Genomic DNA, 22828 nt, shown 5'->3' with positions numbered 1-22828 from the left:
CTTACATATTCATTCAAGTTTTTATGAAATATGCCTTTTAATAACTATGTTGTTGGCTGCTTTTGTGTTCACATGCCCGCGTGGCAAACACAGGCATAGCAGAACAATCATCAATCCGATTTCACGACACAGAAACCGTAATAACCCACGGTAGGCCTACGTTTTCGTTGCGGTTGTTGCCAATCAGACAAAGTAATAACTATTTTGATACAGGTGTGCAAAAGGTACGGTGGGCCCAAATGAAATTAATCTTTAGTGGTTTTGCACGAAGCACAAGTGGTATTAATTAAATGCCCTTTGAATGTTTTTGTTTTATTGCCTTCATGTGTGATCAAGCAGTCGGGCGCCTGACTGGCCTAGCTGTCTTGAATAATTAATATCCATTCCGAGAAGAGTAAGTTTTTGCATATGTAAAAGAAGAATAAATAAAAAAAGCCTTAGTTTGTGGTTCAATATGCAGAGTGACATAACCCTGTTACTTCATTTGTAGCTTAAAACCATAGTTATTTGACATATTGATAGGACATGGTCTTGTAAAAATGGACCAGTACCATAATATTATATGAATATTGTGAAAATAAAATTATGTCTGGTTACTATCGCCGAAAACATGTTCACGTTACCAAAAACACACTCCGTTAACGCACCAATATTGTGTGTTTTGCCTAAATGACCTATTAAAACACACGACTTGATTAGTGATAACCACACCCTCACAAATGCAACGTTGATAAAATATTACCAACAATAAAGCAACTCCGATTGCCTGGACACTTAGTGCTAAAAGTTAACAATGAGAAAGACGAGTTTGGTCTAAATGAATGATAACCGATCCTGCGTATGTCGTGCGTTTCATTTAAATTGGGGTATCCATTACAAGGAGATGATTGATCTTTGCTGATATACAAAAGTCTTATCAAGAAGTGAACTGGGTTGATAAATGGCTTATTTGGACTAATCATGAAAATAATTAGTATTCACATGACTGACTCGATACCATGAAGGTATTACACTACCCTGCCCATGGGATATAACGTAGTTTTGTCTTAATTTTTATTGTAAAGGTCCATATATCAATTTGACAGGCGCACCCATTGCATCCCTATTCACACGATGTTATTTCGTGGTATATAAATGTTTCCATTTCAAGAAGAAAAGGCACCCACGGTTGGAAATAAGTTCATTGGAGCAAGTTCTTATCATAAGACGCACCTTCGATCCTTCATATAACATAAGGGTGAGTCCTTAAGTGTATTTCATACAACTTTACCACGGAATTCGATCGGTACTGGCAACCGTCTGGCAGTGTCCACGTTGCCGAAAATGACCTTTTAAGACGGGGCATGCTTCACATTTAAGACCAGGCACTTTTTAAGAGCAAAGGAAAGACAGCGCAGTAACAGTGCGTTATAAAAAGGTCGCATCAGTTGATACATGTGTATGTAGTGGCAAAAAAAAGAAGAACAGACAAACATACAGAAAAACGTTGCTCAAACTATGTTTCATTAATCACGGAAAGGCGCATGCCACCGTACATACATATGTACGTTAAGAAGTTGTCGATTGATCTGTCTGCCATCATTCTAAAGGACATAAGCGGACGCTGCTCAGAATATGTATATATATAAGGTGTACATGCTAGTAAGATTTCAGAAGACACCATAAAAAGCAAAAATTTAAAACGTTTACAAAAGTGTAAAATGATATCAGTGTATTTATTTAATACGCCAACAAACACAGTCTAATCAGATATTTGTTTTTCTTTGCAAAGAAAGAGGGGTCAGGTGTCTACGACATGCAATAGGATCTGTGTTGTAACCTCCTTGTTCCATAGTACTGGGAGAATTCTTGACGTATGCGCCACTAATACCAAGAGTCTCATAGGAACTGGAACAGAATACTCTGGTAATAATAAGACTGTCATGACCTTTGTAAATGCTAACCGTATTTGCCACGGTGCCTGTAAAAGAGTATCAAATTATTCGTTGATCATCAAAGAATTCAAACTTAAAATTTCGTCGAAGTAAGCATACATTTACGTGCAAACGACGTTTATTTTGGAAAGTCCAACGGAACATCAAGGTCGCCAATTGGAATATATACTTATTTATGTTCTAATTCGTTACGCTCAAAGAAACGTAAAATACTGTACTAATAGTATTCACATAGACAACGTGTTAGGGGATGAAGACCTTCGAAGTCCGCAAGGCGTAAACCTAAATCACTGAAAAACATTTTATGCTTGATCTTTTGCCTGTGCAAGGTACAATAAGGAGACTTCGGAATTTGTGAAGTTTCACAAGAAAAATCAAGGTCATAAAAAAGAATTTTCATATATAGTACAAGCTGCCCAAGCGTGTTACAAACCATCATGGCGTGGATGATGAACTTGTTGTTTCTCGTTATGACCACGACAGATATTAATTTTACCCTGACTGGTGCCATAGAAATCCATAAACAACATAGCAACGTAAGGAACAAACGCGCCGAAGACAGGGACAGACAAGCAAGAAACGAGTCCTTTCAGAATAATAGTGCTCTTGAAGACTTGACTTCTGTCACTCCTTGCCAAATTACGGAGAAGTCCATGCACACACTTAGTAACGTAACAGCCAATGCCATAGAAGACCCCAACAACTTAACAATCAGCCCTTCGCCACAGACAAACGAGCACGGAGATGGTTCCTCGAATTCTAGTAAATTCGATGCTGCTAAAATAGCTACAAGTGAGTCATCTATTGCAGGTGCGTCTGGAGTTCATGACGGAACTTTCAATGCCACTGATCCTTTCGAAACTGCAACCCAGCCACTGGAGGATATGGAATCACATAACTATTTCGGCAGTTACGGAGACTATGATTCCTTCTGGCCGCCATATGGACACCCCTTACCAATACCTGGATTACCTCTAACCATAGCGCCACAAGGAGAGATGGACGACTTCTGTGCATCTAACGCGAACATCACCGAAACGTTAATGCAAAATACCTCTGCAATTGTGACTTGTGAAAAAGCAACTCCGTCCTGGAAGTACACTTGTTCCGACGCTTGTGGAATGCTTTTCCGTGAAGGCAAGCAGGACAGCGCTAGCTTTAGCGGTTATGTTACAATGGCTTGCTCTTGCAACGACTTTTGTGAAATATATGGAGATTGTTGTTTTGACTTTCCTTACGTATGCAAAAAAGTTGCATCGGAAAGTCAGACAAAGGTTGATGACGGTCTAGGCAAACCGATCTGCTGGAGTGACAATAGTGACATTGGCGTTCGAGTTTTAGGGGAGCAGTGCGCCGACAAATGGACAGGAAGTGAATACGAGGAGGGCTGTCTCAGTACGCGAAGCGAGGCAGCCTACATCACCCCCGTCACCGATCTGTCAACAGGTCTACACTTCAAAAACGTGTTCTGCGCCATCTGCAATGACGTAACGAACTACACCTTCTGGTCCCGCGACTACGATTGCACAGATGCCGTCACGAGACTGGACTTGTCAGATCTTGATTTGTTCTCCGCCTGCAGCCTGACGGTCAATCCACCTAATAACACGGCAATACACACGTGTGACACAAGAGTAGAGATATCCACATGCACAGAAACATGCAATAGCACCCATATGGCAGACATGTGCAGGAAATTCAGCAACCCTGTCCGCTTTTGGGGCGCCACGTACAAGAATCAGTTCTGTGCCATGTGTGACAACGCCCCAGTCGCCGAGTTAGTATGCTTTGATTTCGATATCCCAAGCTATTTCCCACCAACGTTCACAGCACCCCATCTGAGTAGATTTTCTTTCTCGGTGCTCATGGACTTTAATCCCTCTTCGGGGCTCAGCGTTGGCCTCTCACGGAGGGACGTCGCAAGCGAAGTTGAAACCCTATCGTGCAAAGAGGGGACTGTTGGCTTCGGCGATTGTCGGCCGATTTCGTGCGTCCCTGATTACGAGCTGGTAGGTGGAGCTTGTCGTTATCAGTGGGAAATCTATCTAGTTGATTTTGACTTTACGTGGAATATCACATCAGAAATTGTTAAGGTAGACTGGTCCTTCACTCAAGGTGTACTGTTTAACTGGGCAGCAAATCTAGGGGATACTTATTTGTCAACCTTATATCTAAGCACGGTTCGTAACGACATTCATTTTCAACCTCAGGCGGCTAACGTCAACTGCTCACTGAGCCTGAAGCTTCGTGTGAGACGGAAACGACCGAATATCACCGAGACTGTGAAGACGGCGGTCCAAGATATCCAGTCGGGAACTCTCCTAGAGTACGACGACTCCACCTTTCCCTTCATTTTGCAAAAGTGAACACAAACATACACAAGGTAACTTAAATATTATTTGCACGGTTTCAGGCTACTTGCCCTGATAAACTTAAGGTCATTATATTATACGGTTGATGGCTGTAGGCTCGTGTTTCACAGGTTTGCCGTTGTTGTTAGCGAAGCACCCTGAAAAACTCGTAAATGACTTACTAATGTATTCATTACTTCATTTGTTACATGATCACGTATTTTGATATTGGACGGTCGTTTGATAGATAATCATGAGCAGTCAATTATCATAGTAGTTGACCTCCTAGTCAACTTATTACACATTTTACATCTACATGTAAACTGAGTGAGCCAGACTCCTCGTCCATGAGTCATGTATCATTATTGTTTCAATCAATTCTTAAAAACTCTTAATTATGTAAAAAATGAAGTTGTAGATTTTGTTCGTACTTTGGTCACCTTTGACTCGATCAACGCTCAGCTAGGTTTACTGACCTGTCGGTAGCGGTAAGTATCCCAGCTTCGGGTTGATATCTAGCTTTGTGGTGATCTCAGAATGAGTCAATAATAATAATACTTATTATTATTTTTATTCATAAGGTTTACTCTCCCGAGGTCCCTAACTTGGAAGGCAAAGAAGAAGTACCGGTAGGACCTATTTTCGATGGTCTTCCCCCTATTTCGGAGAAAACAGGTGGCTATCCTTTGCCGAATGACGGTTCTTTGCCGTCGAATGACCCTTCGTCTGTATTTTCGAAAGTAGATTGCCAGCGCGTGAGGCTAAGGGACACAGATTATAAATGGACTGCAAATGACACGATTAAGTTAAGGACATTTAATAGGGTTTTACAGTCAAAGGAATATAAAGTCATTAATGGCACCATAATGATCTGTGCAGATCTGCTGAACAACATCACCGCTTTGTATGGTCATCAGCAAAATGAGAGCGTCTTGGAGACATTGCCGCCACCTATGACAATGAATGCATCTGCCACCATGGGACTTGTAACCATCGTCTGCTTGAGTGTTTCGATAATCTGTCTTTCGGCACGGATCATTCTTCAGCCCTGTATCAAGAAGTACGCCACTTTTCCAGCGCGTTTACAGCTTTGTTTGTGTTTGGCGTTATTATTTTCAAAACTTATTTTCCTTCTTGCTCCCTTTGCGTCAGAAGGCGTTTGTAAAGTTATGGCCATCTTGTTACACTGGACTATACTCGTCTCCTTTTTCTGGATGAATGTATTGACCATCGACATGTGTCGTGTCTTAAATTTCACGGCCTCTATGAAGTTTAACACTGCCGGTGCCAAGAGGCGTCTCTTCATCCTGTATTGCATATATGCTCTTCTTGTTCCAGTAGCCATAGTAACCATCGCCATAGTGATCGACCATGTTGAAATGGATCCAGCATTTCAGCCAGGCTACGGAATAGGATTGTGTTGGATATCGCGTAAATACCCACTCATTATCTTCCTCGTATCGCCGGTCGGGGTAATCATCGTCTCCAATCTTGGTCTCTACATCCACTGTGCGCGGCTGTTGCGTAAAGCGGTTGCCAGAACAGCTAAGCTGAAAAACACAAGCCAAGAGCACCCGATTGGCATATACGTCAAGCTGTTTGTCCTTCTGGGCGCAAACTGGACTTTCGGATTTTTGGCGGCCCTGCTCAACACAGAGGCCCTGTGGTATGTTTTTATTGTCCTGGCGACGCTTGACGGTGTCTTCGTCTTTGGGTCCTTGGTCTGTAATCGAGCGTTGTATGAAGAAATGGTCTCTAAGATCAAGAAGAGACAGGTGGGTGGACATACAGTCACAGATACCAGCACAAAGCAGGGCACGATGTTAACTGACATGGGGAAAATCAATGAGACGTTTGCCAGTGTTTAAGCGGAGGGGCACGGACGCGCGATATGGTTCGTGCCCTAACAATTAACGGACGACATTAATGACTTATGAAAAAAGTTCACTTACGTTGTTTAATTAATGATGAATAGCAAACCTTTACTTAAAGGGGCATACAAAGCGAGTGAGGGTGCTATAATGTTTGTTGAGATAACATAAGAGTGGTGTTTAAAATTATTTATCTTAAATAATCATCACCACTAGATGTGTATATTATTCGTCAAAACGCGATTTCAGCTTCGTTTTTTGTCCGTTCTTCTCGTTCAGTTTTACGCTCTGTTACGTTCAGTTAAACACTCCTTTATGAAATTAAAAAAACACATATCCCTGTAATTACACTTATTAATATAATCATAGGCTCTGTCCTATTCTAACATATCTGTTAGATGCATCGCATTTCATTTCAATCAGAAAAGTGACACTGAATAAAGGGTACCGGAGGAGACGAGAATTGATCAGAATTGTGCCGGAAGTGACATGTAGTGGTGTAAGACGCGAAGCTGAGTGGTCATTTTTAGCTGGAGGTGATCGGGAGTAAAGACGTGGACTTGGAGACCCTTCCGTCTCTGATGATGGTGGGCATAACAGTTTGCATACATGCAAAAATTCCACATGATAATGATTATAGCCTCCCGGGAATTCTTTTCCCTTGACGCTCTTTCTTGCGCCGGCGGTCGATGCAGCATATATTTCAAAACAAATTGTCTGCAAACTAAGCACGATTTTTTACTCTTAAAATTCGTGACACGTTTTCATACCATGCTCCTATTATTTCTACACGTCTTCTCTCCCCCAAATGCATATTGATTAATTGTTACCTTAAAGTGTTGTTAGAATAACTGCTTTTTTTCTCCGAGTCCACGGCTTTTCTCCCGTTCAGCTCCAGCGAAATATGACCACTCAGCTTCGCGTCTTACACCACTACACGTCACTTCCGGCACAATTCTGATCAATTCTCGTCTCCTCAGGTAATCCTTATTGTACTTTGATTTCGAAGCAGATTGCTTTGCTGAATACAATCGCTAAAACGTTAGTCCGAAAGTCGTAATTTTCCATGCCTTGTATTAAAACGATGTCGCCCTTAATACGCACAATTGGGAGCATGCACACAAGCGCGCCCTCTTTTTCTCTCTCTTTCTCTCACACACACACATACGAGCGCGCGCGCACCCTCAAACGCAACCAAAACATTTGGATATATAACATAAGAATATACAAGGTCCAATCAATGTCTTAGATAGAATGTACGTGAATGATAACACTAAGAATAAAAAAGATAATAAATAATAATAATAAAAGAACATCCACGAGTATTTCTGCTAGAATCATTAGTTAAGACAAAATCACAGTTTTGCCATTTATGGCAGAAAACAAAAATGCCCCAGATGTGCAAAATGTGCTAAACCTTGAAGTCGTCGCTGATGCAATCTCATGTGAAGGCAATGGGCCTGTTCTCAGTGCATATACCAGTGCAGTGTTGTCATTTTGTTCTGCAATGGTTAACACGAAAATGACTATCATTTGTTGTATGAATTTTTTACAGGATGTATTTGCATGGATACAAAACTGACACTCTGTGACAGCAAATAGCAATGTAAAATCTCTTCCAGAACAGCCATGTGTTTTGGTGCAAAGTGCAACCACAGGCTATCGATGCATATCTGAAGAGGCTAGTCTGCCAATGAGAAGAAAGATCAGTTACTGGTCTCCTTAAATCCCCAGCCACCCTCTCTCTCTCTCTCTCTCTCTCTCTCTCTCTAACTGCGCTAAGAATGATGTGGTTGACCCTCCCTTCTCCCGGCTTTTACATCGTCTGGGTATATTGCCATCAAACGTCTCTTTTCATGTTGGTATAATAATAAACAGGAACACGACATAAGTGGAACGGCCCATTACCCTCTACAAGGGCGACAGGTTGATTTTTTTTACAAGAAATTAACATATATGTATGGATGGCTAATTAGCAAAATTGTCTACAGAATAATAACTGCGGCCCTGGTAGAGGGTAGCGACCCATAACTGATTAGTATCTTATCCCTATTTAAACTCAGTCGCCCCATACCATAGGCAGCTGGTAGACATGTACTTTCCAGTCTGAGTGACACTCCTTGTTTGCACATTTGCATTGACGCGTCATGTAGTCTTTGTGTAATTTAATTTTTTTTGTTTTACTCATCTTTTTTTATATTCCTATACCTTCTTATTTTTCTACCTTTTTTCATTTGATAGCCTGCTGATATATCTCATGACATATCACACGATATGTAGATAACAAAAAAAGTCTACATTGATTTTTTTTATGGGCCGAGGCAATACAATAGCTTTTATCAAGTTAGTTAAGGGTTCGGGGTTCTTAAAAATTATTTAATGGTGGTTTTTCGAGTTGGAAACAAAGTAATCCTTGGCGGGATAGCACTAGAATAAATGACAGAGGGAATAAACAAACAGACTAAAAAACAAGCAAATGAATAAACAATAGGATAAAAGAAAAGATTAACAGAAAACAAAAGGTAAATGAAATTTTTTTCATTTTTTATTCAAATGCAGATAATGAAATAACAGAATCCCTAACCGGGCGGTTTGCCTGAAATTTGTTCTCGTACATGTGCGTGCGGCAAAGAGCCAGCTCTTTGTGTAGGCAAACGTTCCTGCACAATGTGGAGACATTTGGGCTGCAAATTGAGATTGTGGCATTGCAAATAAAAGGACCACGAGTGCAAAGATAAGAACCTGCGTATCAGGCCAGATGATCGTACAGTTTTAATGATTTATTTACTTGTATTACTGTTTGCGTTTTCTGACCGAATGGCCACTTATTTAAAACAAGTTTAATAAATAAAAAATGGAATGAGCAAAAATTCCAGGTGTAAGGACGCGTTGAGTAATGATTTATGATCAGGAGAAAGTTCTCCCTCTCCCCCCTTAGGGAAATTCGTTTTGGCGGGGAAAATCACGAATAGATTACATGAATTACCTGTTCTATATTTCAATTAGGCCTACGGTTTACACCGGTGGGTTAGGGGGTGGCATTGGTCCATTTGCCGAGAAGTTATCATGCTCGGGGGAGTTTGCCCCGCCGCTTTGTTTGAGATGCAGTATCTTTCGAAATTCCCTCCTAAACTCAGGCAGACGATAGGCATACACAACAGGGTTCACACCACTATTAACAAGGGCTAAAATGCTGGCATATACCCGCAGTTCTATTAACAACTTGGAGTGGATGAGATTCCCGTATGCCTGTGTGGTTAAGATAAGAAAGAATGGTGCCCAAAATAACAAAAACAACCCGATGACTATGGCGGCAGTTTTTGCAATTTTTAAATTCACATTGAACGCCATTTTGTCCGGAATGTTCGCCATCAAGTCTTCGATTTGCGCAGCATGTCGCTTGGCAACCTGAAATATTCTGGAATACAGCGTCAACATCACGGCAGTGACGATAGCGAACGACCCAACGGATATGTACCTATGAAAATCGAGTGACAAAGTCTTACCGAAGTCACAATCTCTTTCACTTTCTTTTTCGGGCCACGGGTTATGCCACAGAAACGGGACGATTACCCCCATAACTATAGGAATAATCCACACCGCTACTATGGTGACGGCCGCTCTCCATTTCGTCATGAGACTGTGATATCGCATATGGTATACGACGGCAGAGTACCGATCTATGGTGATAGCTAGGAGACAAAGAACAGACACCGACTGCGTGGTCATCAGAGTAGAGTACCGAAATATACACACGTATATATTATTCAGAATGTCTGGCTTCAGAAAGCAGGCAATATGGAAAGGCAAGGAAAGTCCAACAGTAAAATCGGCCACGGCTAAGTGCATGATGTAGTAATTGGTGATAGTTTGGATCACCTCGGAGCGGTAGAACGCTGCAATCACCATGCCGTTACCAAAACATATCACAATCATGAGGATGGCCTGGGCTACTAAGGTGACCAGCTGATAGGCGTTCACATCGCCGCCATCTTGATCCTGGGTGACGTTACGATCTGTCCCGTTTCCGCTTATGTTGCTGGGTGGAGTGAAGTCCATAGTGACCATCATGATGAAGAATTAAAGAATAGTTCAAACAGCCACGTTGCCTTCAGCGTTCTAAAATCCCTACGTTCCAAGTGGCACCAAATGCTACATGTTTATGTATATCACACCGTTCAGTCAATTCGATACAAAATTCTCTGCGAAACCATGAACAATTCCAAACGGTTCGTAGACTAATTCACTACTGGAATGCACGGATTTACCAATCTTTTCAAATCTAGTCCATGACTAAGCATGAGACGTGCTTATAGTGTTGACAACAGTGCAAGTATAGTCTCCTTCATGCTAAAGATTGTATCCTTGGTCAACAAAAATATATTACTTTGGCTGGACAATCCAAACTCCAGACGTGATCCTTTTCACCGAGACTCTGTTGTAAGTAATTCCTCTTGCAAAGACTAACCTCCGTTTGTCTAACTTTCGTCAGTAATTTCAATTTCTCTGTCATCAAAGCGATGAACTTTGCTTGCCTTTCCTTTAAGTTACTGTAAATTGAACCCTCGATCTATGTTACTTATATCCTATTTTCCCAGCTGTGACGCTCAACATCGTTGTGCACAAAACCCTATAGGTGATATTTGCGTCAAAAGTCAACAGATATATGTATTTGAATAAATCGCCGTGCAAAACCAAGTGCACTAGTACACACGGTCAATGACACCCGATTCACGCACATGTAGATATCTTATTTCTCTGCATCGCTGGTGTCAACACACGGTATTCAAAATACCGTTACGCTAGAGATTCAGTTAAAGGTCTGATTATTCTGCTCGTAGAATATAGATATACTGTATATACCGCGAATTGAATGGTTTCGTTCACACATACAACAGGACCCTTTGCTCAGGCTTTTAAAAATTGATCGGCATCACATGTATGTTGCCCTCTCTTTTTTCTTTAAGCCTATACATCCTAATTGTTTACGCGATGAAACAGAGGTCGGCTGTTTATGCACACAACGCGATACTCCAATGTTGCAAAGGCGCTGTAGCTCGCCGTAGTACAAGGACGACACGGGCATCGAACCTGAAAGACGAAGATTTTAACATCTTAAACAGATTTGTTGATACATATCGTTTTACTTGGCTGCTTTTTCACCCGAGTCGTCGACTCGGCACAGTAGCATTTTCCACTTTTTTTGGCTGATATGACTTGTACTGGTCTCCAAATAGCCCATGTATGTCAGCTATATATTTACCTACGTCACCAATCAATCAAAGTGCTACACGGAGTGCCTCAAGGAGCAATGGCCGTTTTTTGTAAAATACACGTACTTACCTGGTGACGTCATTTTCCTTAATTGACCCAGCTGCGAGACTTTTTTTACAAAGTTATAAAGTGTCGAGTTTTGTCGCAAGAAAAAGGGACAAAAGAAGATAAAGTTGTCTCTCATTTGTCTTTTACGATACGCACGTCGAGCAATTTACGTAAAAGCGACAACGGTAATGATCAGTTGTTTAAGGTTTTAGCCTTACAATGCAGGGTAACACTGACTGTCAGCTTAGATTAAAAAATACCAAAATAAGAACACAGATAAATGACTGGAGTTCAACGCTTACATACTGCACAATAGCTTCCGAAGAACGGTTGCGCACAAGATTGTTGTCGCAGGACCATTTAAACATCTCATAGTGGCGTCATTGAAATTGGCTCGGACTTGGTCGTTACTGTACTGCGCCAAGAAATGAATAGATACAGGGTATAAATAAGCTTGACTCCGTTCCATGAAGTTGGCGCCAAATTTAAGGCCCCTAGCTACATTGTAGCTAGAGGTGTTAACACGACGAAACAAATCATCTCCTGAGGGCTTCGGGGTAATATAAATATATCCCAAATTGAATTTTAGAAGAAAAGAAACAAATAAGACAAACCTCTGGAATGCCTCAATTCGACTATGATCGAATGGAAAATACAGGCCTGCTATCAACCAAATGTTAATGTTTCCATAATATAATAGCGGGATACTTACACAGTTTTGTTATATTAACTATACTGTATGATGACGATCCAATACGGTCACTCGGCCTTGCTCTTCATCTATATCACAAAAAAATACTTCTTCATTCTTCAAGAAAGACTCTTCTCTGTTTTGACTAGAAGCCGAGAGGACACCGAATGTGAGACTAAGAATTAATGAAGTGAAAAATGAAAATCCAGACATCACGATCCTTTCGTGATTTAAACAGCGGAGCAAAACACCAAATTAATTGTTATACCTGCAGGCCAATAAGTCAATCAAATATAATGTGCCATCTTCAATAATAAATGGTGGTTGAGACAAAATGTCAATAAATATTTCTTACCAAATCCCAGATGACAGAAAATTAATTATGATCAATATTTTAGTCGTTTTTTTACAAGGCTCCAAGCACGCATATGTTTCAGACGGAACAGCTTATGTTTATAGTTTTCATTTTGTATTATACTTACATTTGTTTGTCCAATAAAGCGTCCTTTGTGTCTTCCACTTTATCCACTATATACATGTAATTACATATTGGAGTAATTCTTGCTGTACTGTACACAAGTGTATATACATTGTATATGGTAAGAATGGTGTGTGTGTGTGTGTGTGTGTGTGTGATTTGTGATTGTGTGTTTGCGTACGTGCAGTTATACATGTTCAACAACGTAGGTGCATTTACGGGTCTCGACTTATGTGCGTGTTCCCGCAGAAAATGAGAGAGAAAGAAAGAGAGAGAGAGTCCCACGCAAAACTGCGTGACAGCATTAATAAGCCATTCATTTCTTTCCCCACAGGAAATGTCATCACAGACCTGGTATTAACAAAGCTAATTTGACAGCTGGTATCTGATTTTTTAGAGGAAATATAACGATTTCCTATCACAAATTATGTAGTGGCATTCGAAAATAAACATGGCAACTAAAACAACACGTATAATATATGACAATTGTGGTCACCATGAACTTCGTTAAACTCACAAAATGTGCCAAAAATGAACGTATCACATATGTTTCAGGCTTTGGCGTTCCCTATTCTATTTTACAGTATAGTCAAAGATAAGTTTCAAAATAGTGCCTTTGACTCGATCGAATGGTGACGTCAATCAGTTAATATCCCTAAAAAGCTGTACTCAATGTAATCTCATAACCATGGAATAAACCTATCAAACTAAAAATGTGCATCTTAATTGAAGCAGGATTTTTGTCTCTCTTCCAAGGCTATATTAATGCTTTGACGTTTTATTGTGAGCAATTTCAAAACGAAGTAATGATTCCATCAGATTGAATAGCATAGCATCTCTCTAGCTTTTGACTGTGACGGTATTTTAACAGAGCACTTTATTTAGATCGTAGGTATAGAAGTTTTCAAAGTCAGGGGCGTTAGACCTCATTAGAATGATCCTTCAGATAACGAATCTTCGTAGTAGGCAGACTTTGACTTACTATGATACAGCGAAGGCAATTACCATTCTTATAATGTATTCAATATTCCTTATTAATTGTAGATTTTGATCTGCACTTTTTATATGGTCTTTTACCAAAGAACTTACATGAATATCGCTAAAACATTTGCTTGGCACAATTCAGAGAAAACATGATATGTTGCGTACAGGCTCTCTCTCTCTCTCTCTCTCTCTCTCTCTCTCTCTCTCTCTCACACACACACACACACACACACACACACACACACACATTGGTATTAAAAATGCACAACGAATTCCAAGTGAAGGTTTGCAAGCTTTAGGTCGGGTATTTACACGTTTTTAATGTGTATGCATTGTCGGCATCGTCATCCACTGATATAACATGTAGGACTATACTGGTACATGTACCTCAAAATTGGCAATCTTGCAGGTGGATTGATTGCGGTAAATTGACCTAACTTGACCTAACTCGACTAATGGTTGCCGCGCGGAGCAGTTTTTCTGTAGGTTTCCCAAGTTGTAGAATTATGCTCTGTATGATAATTGTTTTAATGATATCTAACGATACCTGGAGAACGTAGCTATATTTTAGTAATTAACTTAGTAAAAAGTTGTCCTCAAATGTCACACTTATGGCCTCTATTCATACGTTAAGGGTAAAGCTCTGTGGAGGTACATAGGCATCCATATAGTACAGTTTTAAGTAATTAATGTTTTGCCATTTCTCAGCGTCCAGTAAAAACCACAAAGATAAGTTAACAACAACAACAATAATAATAATAATAATAATAATAATATACAAACCTTCATTTGGCTATCAAGATGTCCTCTAGAATATGGTTTTAATTTTGGAGGTAAACAATTTCAATATTTAGCTGTTGATCGAAGAAAAAAATTACACTGTTCTTATAACATAACACAGCTGATGAAATTCTTCTCTGAAGTTTTAATTTGTTGCAGTAAACGGCGCTGTTATTTATATTCCAACGTTCAACCCACGCGGTCTGGTGGCATGCCGTTCAGAGACCTTTTTCTTTGCCGTACCTCGCTTTGAGTCGCACCTGAAACACAACTGAGTGTACTATGTAGAATAATAAGGTGGTTTGTTTATCAGAGAGAAAGAGAGAGAGAAAGAGAGAGAGAGAGAGAGGTGCACAGCGTATTGAAAAGGCAAGGGAGAGCGGAATAGAAGACGGTAAGATTTGAGAGAGGAATATAGAGAGAGGCAGGGAGGGAGGGACGGATAGAGGAGGAGAGAGTGTTGCAATCAGCACCAGCTGCGCTATATTTCCAGCAATCTCTGTCCCTCCATAACATAGCTAATTCACGGCGGATGACATTTATACGGGCACGAATGCAATGGTGTCAATTACTAGACCTGAAAATGTCAGCCATGTTCACATTATTCATACCTGGCAAAATGGACAATTGGCAGAGAAGGAGATTCTCTCGCACGCCCTACGTCCTCCCCCACGACACACACACACACACACACCAAAAAAAACACAAAACCCGCTTTTCCTTATTTATTTGTTTATTATATTTTTTAAAAATTTTTTAATTAACTTTTTTTTTTTTTTTTTTTGGAGAATTTAAAAAATCAAATTAACGTACTGCCCTTCGAGCCGTAATCTGAACTCTATTTCAACCCATTGCCTATGGGGACAGGTTAGCAATAAGCACAAAATCTCCTTCATAAGCACTCCTGTTTTATGTTTTCTGATATACAGTCTGTATATACTAGGTGGTCGCACAAATAGACCCTAGGCCATAAACGAAAACGTGAAATAGGAGCGTAGTATTTCATGCTAGTTGTATTTGATGACAGTTCATCTCGGAAACTTAAATTTGTAAAAATCAAAATAGTAATTTTTGAATCCATGTAGGTATATGTCTGCAATTTATGCTCCATTTGTAACAAATTTTAATTCGAGTTCCTTTCGTAGCATTTGGCCCTTTGCCAGTTGATTTTCCAGAGGTGCGTTTTTCGTAATCTATTTCCACGAGCTATGATACACATTTCACCAAATAAACTTAACCATTCTTTTTAAAACAACTATAGGCCTTGCGCTGAAGTCATACTTCAGATTCTTCTTGAAACTTACAAATGCTGTGCCATATTGAACCAGAAAGTTACGACCAAATTGGGCACTACCAGTAGCAAATGGCACCATTTTTTATGAACGGTTTCGTGACAATTATCACAGTGTACTTCGAAATAATAATTATATGTATATCTAATATCCGAAATATTCCTTCATTTTAAGCTCAAGTATAACATTAAGGAAAAGTCATACAGAAATATGCCGACTTCACTGACCTCCTAGTGCGGATTCTTACCCTTTCTGAAGGTATTTTATATGAATCAACATAGTTTTCTCCCAGAACTGCCTTTGCTACATGTACGAGACTTACATGCAAAATAACAAATGATTATTACATGTAGCACTTAAATTACGCCTCCCTTGCATTTATACTTGTAAATCGTGAAGCAGAATATTGTCTGTTGGAGTAATTTACAGGATGGAACGGGGCTCTTGGGATTAACAGAAATGTTAATCAGATTGTGGAGTATACCGTGTATTCTTCAGGGGTACAAATAAAGACATAATTGTTAGTGATTAATTTGTCATAGTTTGCTAATTGACAAATGGTATTGATCTCCCTTTTGCGTTACTAGAAAAATGTGTCAATTAATTTAGAGAGCACCAAAAAAAGAGGTGCGATTAATTGCAAGTCTAAGGTCCTCATCACATCAACAGGGAACAGTTTCCTGTACCGCTACAGATTGAGAGGCTGGAAACTTAAACTTGCTTAAAATTTATTATTATTATTATTATTATTATTATTATTATTACTATGGCCATGGTAATTTTATAGACTGAATGGCGGATTTTTTAACAACACACATACACTGTCTATATCGATTACAAGAAACGTACTGAAGCAATTGATGAGGAAATAGAAACGACATTTATTTGCCTTTGAGAAAACATCAGAGTAATGATGCTGTCAGTAATTCTATTTAACCATTTATCCATTAGATTCAATCAATTGGTGACCAATAAAGATGAGGAGGGGAAAAGGATGGAATCAAATGACAACAAATCATTTCTATTTGCAGTATGTATCCAAACGCATCTTCTATATATAGATTCCCCAAGAGTCTTGGTTTGTCACGATGTTGACTATTGAAATGCATGTACAGCACATGTATCAGGACCTATTTTTAAAATCAATGATGCGCTCGTGGTAAAGATAAACATACTGCAGTTTGAGGATATTTTTATAGAAAACTACCTGTTCTATTTATTCCATTCAATAACAAATAAATAGATTCTCAATTTCCTACATCAAAGATTGAATAAAAACGGTGGTGGTATTTATTCATCATAAATGTTTTAGGGGGAGCATTCAAGATGAATGACACAAATACAAACTGCACCAAAATACAACAGCCAAGGGAAATCATGAAAACATGTACATGATATTCAGTTACACAGCTAGCAGACCCTGGTTGCCGTGTACTTATATCAGACGCCAAATTAAAATTCTGTGACACCAACTTACGTCTGCTCTACAACCAGCATAAGCTGATGTGTGGAGTTTACACCTTGATTTGAAAAACCCATTGGATATTTTTCACTGCGTGTATTCTGAGTTTAAAATTAGTGTTTTGAAACAACTCAATACCCAGGGTCGTAGCCTGAGCAAAATGCCAGGGGGGGCAGTAAGCGGACACGAGGGGGTAAAGCCCCCGAGGGGGGGGTGTGGGAGGTCCCCCTCCCACGGTGTGGAAATTTTTTTAAAACTATATGTAGGCCCCTATAATACTGCATTCTGGTGCATTTTAACTGTTATTTATTGCTCAATTAGAAGTCAGAAATTGCGATTATTTTTTTGCACCTCAAATCCCAGGGGAGGCAGCTGCCCCCCCTGCCCCCCCGGAGGCTACGGCCCTGATACCATGCAAGCACTCCTATGTTGCTAATACAGCGAAGGAAAGGGTCTTCTAAGCGGGAGAGGAGCAGAGTCAGTACCCCGCCATTCAGACAGGGAGGGACACGGTCAATTCATTGCCCTTCAAGAAGGGCTGGGGGGGCACAGTCAGTACACAGCCATTCAGGCTGGGAGAGGGGCACAGTGAATACCTTGTCCTTCAGGCTGCTGGACTCGGTCTATAAACGCAGAGTTAAAATACGATAACCTAACTTATCAGTTTGATTAAACCCAATTCAATCCAATCGGTGTGAACAGTCAACTTTATCTCTTAATTATCAAGATGCAGCACTGTGATTGAGATTCAGGCTCCAATATGATTTCATCTGTGCACGGCTATCAGTATAAATCACGGAACCTATTAGTAATAATGGACTATTTGCAGCTATTTGTTATCCTAATTGATACTGGTATCTCTGGGCCATTGTTGGTGACCTGTGCTGTCCGATATATCGTGAAATAGTCATCGATTTATTATTCAGACAAAATAACATAATTTGGTTTTTAGACATGGGTTCAAACAATGCGCCCTCTTCACATAACTTTCGAAAACTGTAACATGTTCACAATTATTTTCAGCTGCTGCTGGATCTTATTAGTGTTGACGTTTCTCCGGGAGGTGTCAGGCTGCACCAAGACAGGTCCATGCCAATGTCGCAGTGAGGATGGAACAATAGATCTAACGCCTTTGGCAAGAGCAAACAATAAACCTAGGTACGGTGATGTTATTATAAATATCTTATTATATATAAGTTATTATATATTAAGTATTAAATATTAGGTTCGTGTTATTTTCGAAAATATGTTTTTGCTTATTTGGTTACCCATTTACTCACCTTTGTATCAGTTTACTATTTTTGTTATTTTTTGGAGGGGGAGGAGACATATTTATTGTCTAATTGTTAACATATATGATTTTTTAAAAGCAATTTTGTCTTCAATATCGTTGTAATATTTATATTTAGTAAGGATATTTAATACGGAGAATATATAGTATTTTTTTCTCGTGCGAGCAGGAACTAGACCGGTAAACAAAAATGTTTATTTGCACACGACGCATTATGTAACTGCCATTATGTCAAAATGAGCATGACTGAATTATAAATTTCATTCTGTGCGGTTGGCATTTTATTTATTTATTTATTTATTTATTTATTTATTTATGAGCATGATTGAAGTATAAATTTCATTCTGTGCGGTTTGCATTTATTTATTTATTTATTTATTTATTTATTTATTTATTTATTTATTTATTTATTCAATTTAGGTTTACTGATATAGTGAATGCATACAGAAGCACAGCGACGTATGAATGGAACCCCTGCAAAGCTTTTACAGACGTACAGGGAACACAGGACACTTGCACCGATGTTGCGGTATTACTGGTTAAATATACAAAACGAAATTCAAGTTGTAAAAATTGATGACAGCATTTTTATGATAAAGCTATGTTTTCACTTAAAAGTATAATTATTCTTATTATGATCAGATATGTTTACATTGCTATTCAGCTCGATATTTTTTACTTAAAGTGCAGCATGAATAAATTTGTGTCCTGAAGTTTCCATAATGTGTAACTGCAAAATACTTGAAGACAGCAAGTGATGATCGAAAATAGAAATAGATGATTAATATTTACATTATACTCCATGTAAATACTATTGATATGTAGGTTTGCCAGGTTAGCGGCACCTATCCCACGTCGCTGGGAACACAAGATTCGGCTGAGTTCGGAGTTGAGAACGGGCAATTGGAGCTCAGATATTCAGCTAAGGATACATATGGGTATTTGAGGTATACGGCTACTTCAGGTATACGAGTCAGAAAAATGACCTGTTTGTGAGAGATATTGTGGAAGAATTTTTGTTGATAAAGCTTTCAAGGTATACCATGCCTTTCATAAAATGTTGTTTGTATGTTGTCAGGTTAACAAGGCAGTGTTTATTGGTAAACAATGTGGCGATCATCATTATTTCTCATGTTGTAGAGCTGCCTCCTTTATATAGGATATGTAAAATTGCTTTTTTTCCAACTTGAAGGATCTCCCATGTGGCTTTGGTATGCGACCGCGAGACTGAAGGAATTTTCAAGGCAATCGGTGTTCGAGCTAACTCAAAACCCCAAACATACGATTATGTAAGTCGGCAAATATGTGTAATCAATACAAACGTATAGGGAATTTTTCAAATATCCTTATTATCTTACGCAAGTTAAAAGTTATCATTTACTATTGATTATTTTTACTTCATAAATTCAGTGTGTATATATACATGTATGACAATATTATCAAGAATCGAAATTGCAAGTTGCGTTTTACTTCAAACCAATTGCTTATCCGCAAATAGATTCTTTTTAAAAAACGGATTCTTCATTTTTGTTATCTATCGACTTGATTAGTACAGAAACAAATCTCATAAAGACATTTTCACGCATTTTTAGGATATGATTCTAAGAAGTAAATATGCATGCTATATAGCTACCCTTAGCGTAGGGAGTATACTGGTGGTCACGTGAGTAGATATTTTTGACCTTGACCTTTGACCTGCTCGAACTTACCAAATTTGTTTGTGGGACCTGTTTCACAGAGTGGTTAAAGGAGTTACTCTGTCTGAGCAAAAAAAAATAATAAAAAAGAAGAATGCTATCGGTTTTGACGACTATGTTGTGTTTGAAAAGAATGATGAAAACCGCTTTCGTGTTTTTAATTTGTACTCAGATTTTTTATTTGTATTCTTATTCGTACTTTTCATTTTTTTACTTTAATTTATCTATTATTAACATGAATTTATCTTTTTATCTATTTATTTACTCCTATTGGTTTATTTATTATAGCAAAGCCTCTATAGTGCATTGTGATTTCTATCGCAAAGCCCACTTACCGCAGTCAGCTATCCGATTTTAGTAGTCTATATTTTAAACCGAAACATGTTCACATTTTGTGTGTAACAGACTCTATCTGCTCTTACCTTTACAATTTAGAGAACTTCATTCGAGTTGATATATTTGTATAAAATTAGCTAGCTTAAATGTATACCTAGATGGATGTAATATATACATTTGTAACCTAGATGGCAAGACCAACAATAGCTTGTGCTGATTTTGTTCTTTTTTAGGTTTATTGTTTTGGTCGTATTATACCTCGTAGGAGGTGCTTTGTACCTGCGAGTAAGGAGAGGTGCATCAGGAGTAGAACTGATACCGAATTTGGGCTTCTGGAAGGACCTACCCGCATTAGAAAAGGTAAATGTATGCATGTGTGTGTGTGTGTGTGTGTGTGTGTGTGTGTGTGTGTGTGCAGGGGCGGATCCAGATATATTTTCTGACAGTCTTCAAATTACCTTTGTTGATCCATCCTCCATTTTTGACCGTCTTCCGACAGAAAAAATTGGATACCCGTCAATGTAAACTTGAAAATCTGACCGTCTTCTAGAAGACCCAGAAGACGGCCTAAATCCTCCCCTGTGTGTGTGTGTGTGTGTGTGTGTGTGTGTGCGTGTGTGTGTAATACATTTTCAATGTGGAGTACTGGTTCAAGAGACTCACGATAATGAAACATTTTAATGTGCTTGAAGGTACACATTCTTTGAAAAAGAGGATGTATTCCTGTCATTGTCTCCTAAATGTACAACACTTATTCTTTAAAATACATGTATGACGTACATGAATGGAGTCTATCAAGAGCTGACAGTTATCCAGAAGCAGAAAATGAGCACAGATATTTTGGGAAATTCAATAAACTGATCTTTTACAAATTGAATTACGTTAGCTTGTGAAACGAAAAGAATCAATATTTTGCAGTTCGTGAAAGGCTGCTAAAAGATGAACCAGGAACACTTAAACCAGACTTTAAACGTCTGATATACTACTTCTGACTTAAGTGAGATATCAGCGCGTTCATAAATCATTAATGATATTTGGCTGTTTTTGTCAGGAGCAAATGACCGTACGCGCGTGCGCAAGTTGTGAATTCGAATTTCTTAAATTTTAGAGATTTATGTTTCCGTCTTTATATATTTCAGGAAGGTTTCCGGTTCGTTTGCCATGGTTTTAAATCACCATCAACATACTCCAAAGTCTGACCAGGGAAAACAGACATTTTACTAAAAAAATTATACGAGATCATGCATGAATTACAAAGTTGGCAACTCTCGTTTCAAAAAAGAAAATAACGAATTTGAATAACCTGTCACTTTGTTGATTTGTTCATTGGAAAGTGCATATGAAAGGAGTCGGTGAACGAGAATATTTACAGAGTAATGTATAACAATAAGTGATAACAAGGCCAATATGCAAACTTCTATCGACTGTTCCTGGAGAGTGCGACAGAGAGACGTGTTGAAATTGCGATAGCTGTGCTTGGGGAATGCTGCTATAACAATTGCTGTAGCTAGGCCACGTAATAAAGTAAGTGTATGGAAGCTTGGGGCAAACCATTGCGCTAATGCTAGAAGAACAAAATGTGTCAATCATATTAGTGCACTTTTTCTAACGATATTTTGCGACATAAAGTTGACAGAGTGAAGACTGCATTGTTATTTCACCATGTAAAGGCGAGAAGAAGATAGAGAGAGATTGGGAGAGGGGGACAGATAGAGAGAGACCAAAACGTGCTTAAAATTGACAACTTTTACGCTAAAACCACTGACACTAACACCATTGATATGTACACTATCAACTCTGTACATTGATGAAAAGTAACGCGTTATCAATCAAACATCTAACTGCTAGCTTTATTAGCCTGCACACTGTGGGTTTACACCACTCCGATGTCATCATGGCTTAGTCTCGTTTCGCTAATTACCGTTCTGTACCGTATAGTATATATTGAAGATCGAAACAAGTATTGTATAGAATAAGTACCGTTACAGAAAAAAAACAAACTGAGCTCTTCTTTTAAGCGTCCTAAACCTGCAAGAACATGTACCATTCTTGCGTAAAATTATCCGGACTTTGACATCAACTGATGGCGCACTTTCCTCCAGGATAAATGTGATAATTCTGTAAGCATAAAAGGCCGTCTCAGGACACTCCATTTAACTTTTAAACGTTTATTATCACATTAAAGCTAAAAGGGTTGACATTCAATGGAGGATGCTTTGTTTGCGTTGGAGTGGGCACTTCCGTTATTAGATTTAATCGCCTCACCAATTTCATCACATTTAAGCGAGAAACGATTCAATATTAGATCAAACCCAATGTAATAACCTAACAAACGAATA

The 22828-nt window shown here is 38.9% G+C and overlaps 3 protein-coding genes across 3 annotated transcripts; 2 read left to right on the top strand and 1 right to left on the bottom strand.

The window, feature by feature from the left end:
* Nucleotides 1-4152: 4152 nt before the first annotated feature.
* LOC147761574 (putative G protein-coupled receptor Mth-like 4) lies at nt 4153-6433 on the top strand. The gene is made up of 2 exons (XM_087013921.1): nt 4153-4317; nt 4867-6433. Exon 2 carries the CDS (start codon nt 5152-5154, stop codon nt 6151-6153), a length of 1002 nt encoding a protein of 333 aa, XP_086870047.1. The 5' UTR covers nt 4153-4317; nt 4867-5151; the 3' UTR covers nt 6154-6433.
* Nucleotides 6434-9171: 2738 nt separating this feature from the next.
* On the bottom strand, nt 9172-10224 carry LOC106166956 (beta-2 adrenergic receptor-like). Its single transcript, XM_013545620.3, has one exon. It carries the CDS (start codon nt 10222-10224, stop codon nt 9172-9174), a length of 1053 nt encoding a protein of 350 aa, XP_013401074.3.
* Nucleotides 10225-18029: 7805 nt separating this feature from the next.
* LOC147761573 (cation-dependent mannose-6-phosphate receptor-like) lies at nt 18030-22423 on the top strand. The gene is made up of 7 exons (XM_087013752.1): nt 18030-18323; nt 18877-18985; nt 19282-19403; nt 19649-19745; nt 20049-20119; nt 20723-20849; nt 21629-22423. Exons 1-7 carry the CDS (start codon nt 18133-18135, stop codon nt 21686-21688), a joined length of 777 nt encoding a protein of 258 aa, XP_086869878.1. The 5' UTR covers nt 18030-18132; the 3' UTR covers nt 21689-22423.
* Nucleotides 22424-22828: the final 405 nt, after the last annotated feature.

The sequence above is a fragment of the Lingula anatina genome, chromosome 5 (genome assembly GCF_051362555.1).
Source record: "Lingula anatina isolate TDL-2025a chromosome 5, LinAna3.0, whole genome shotgun sequence".
NCBI classification, from domain to species: Eukaryota; Metazoa; Brachiopoda; class Lingulata; order Lingulida; family Lingulidae; genus Lingula; species Lingula anatina.
The sequence above is the reverse complement of the archived record's forward strand: the minus strand, read 5'-3'. Positions and strand labels throughout refer to the sequence as shown.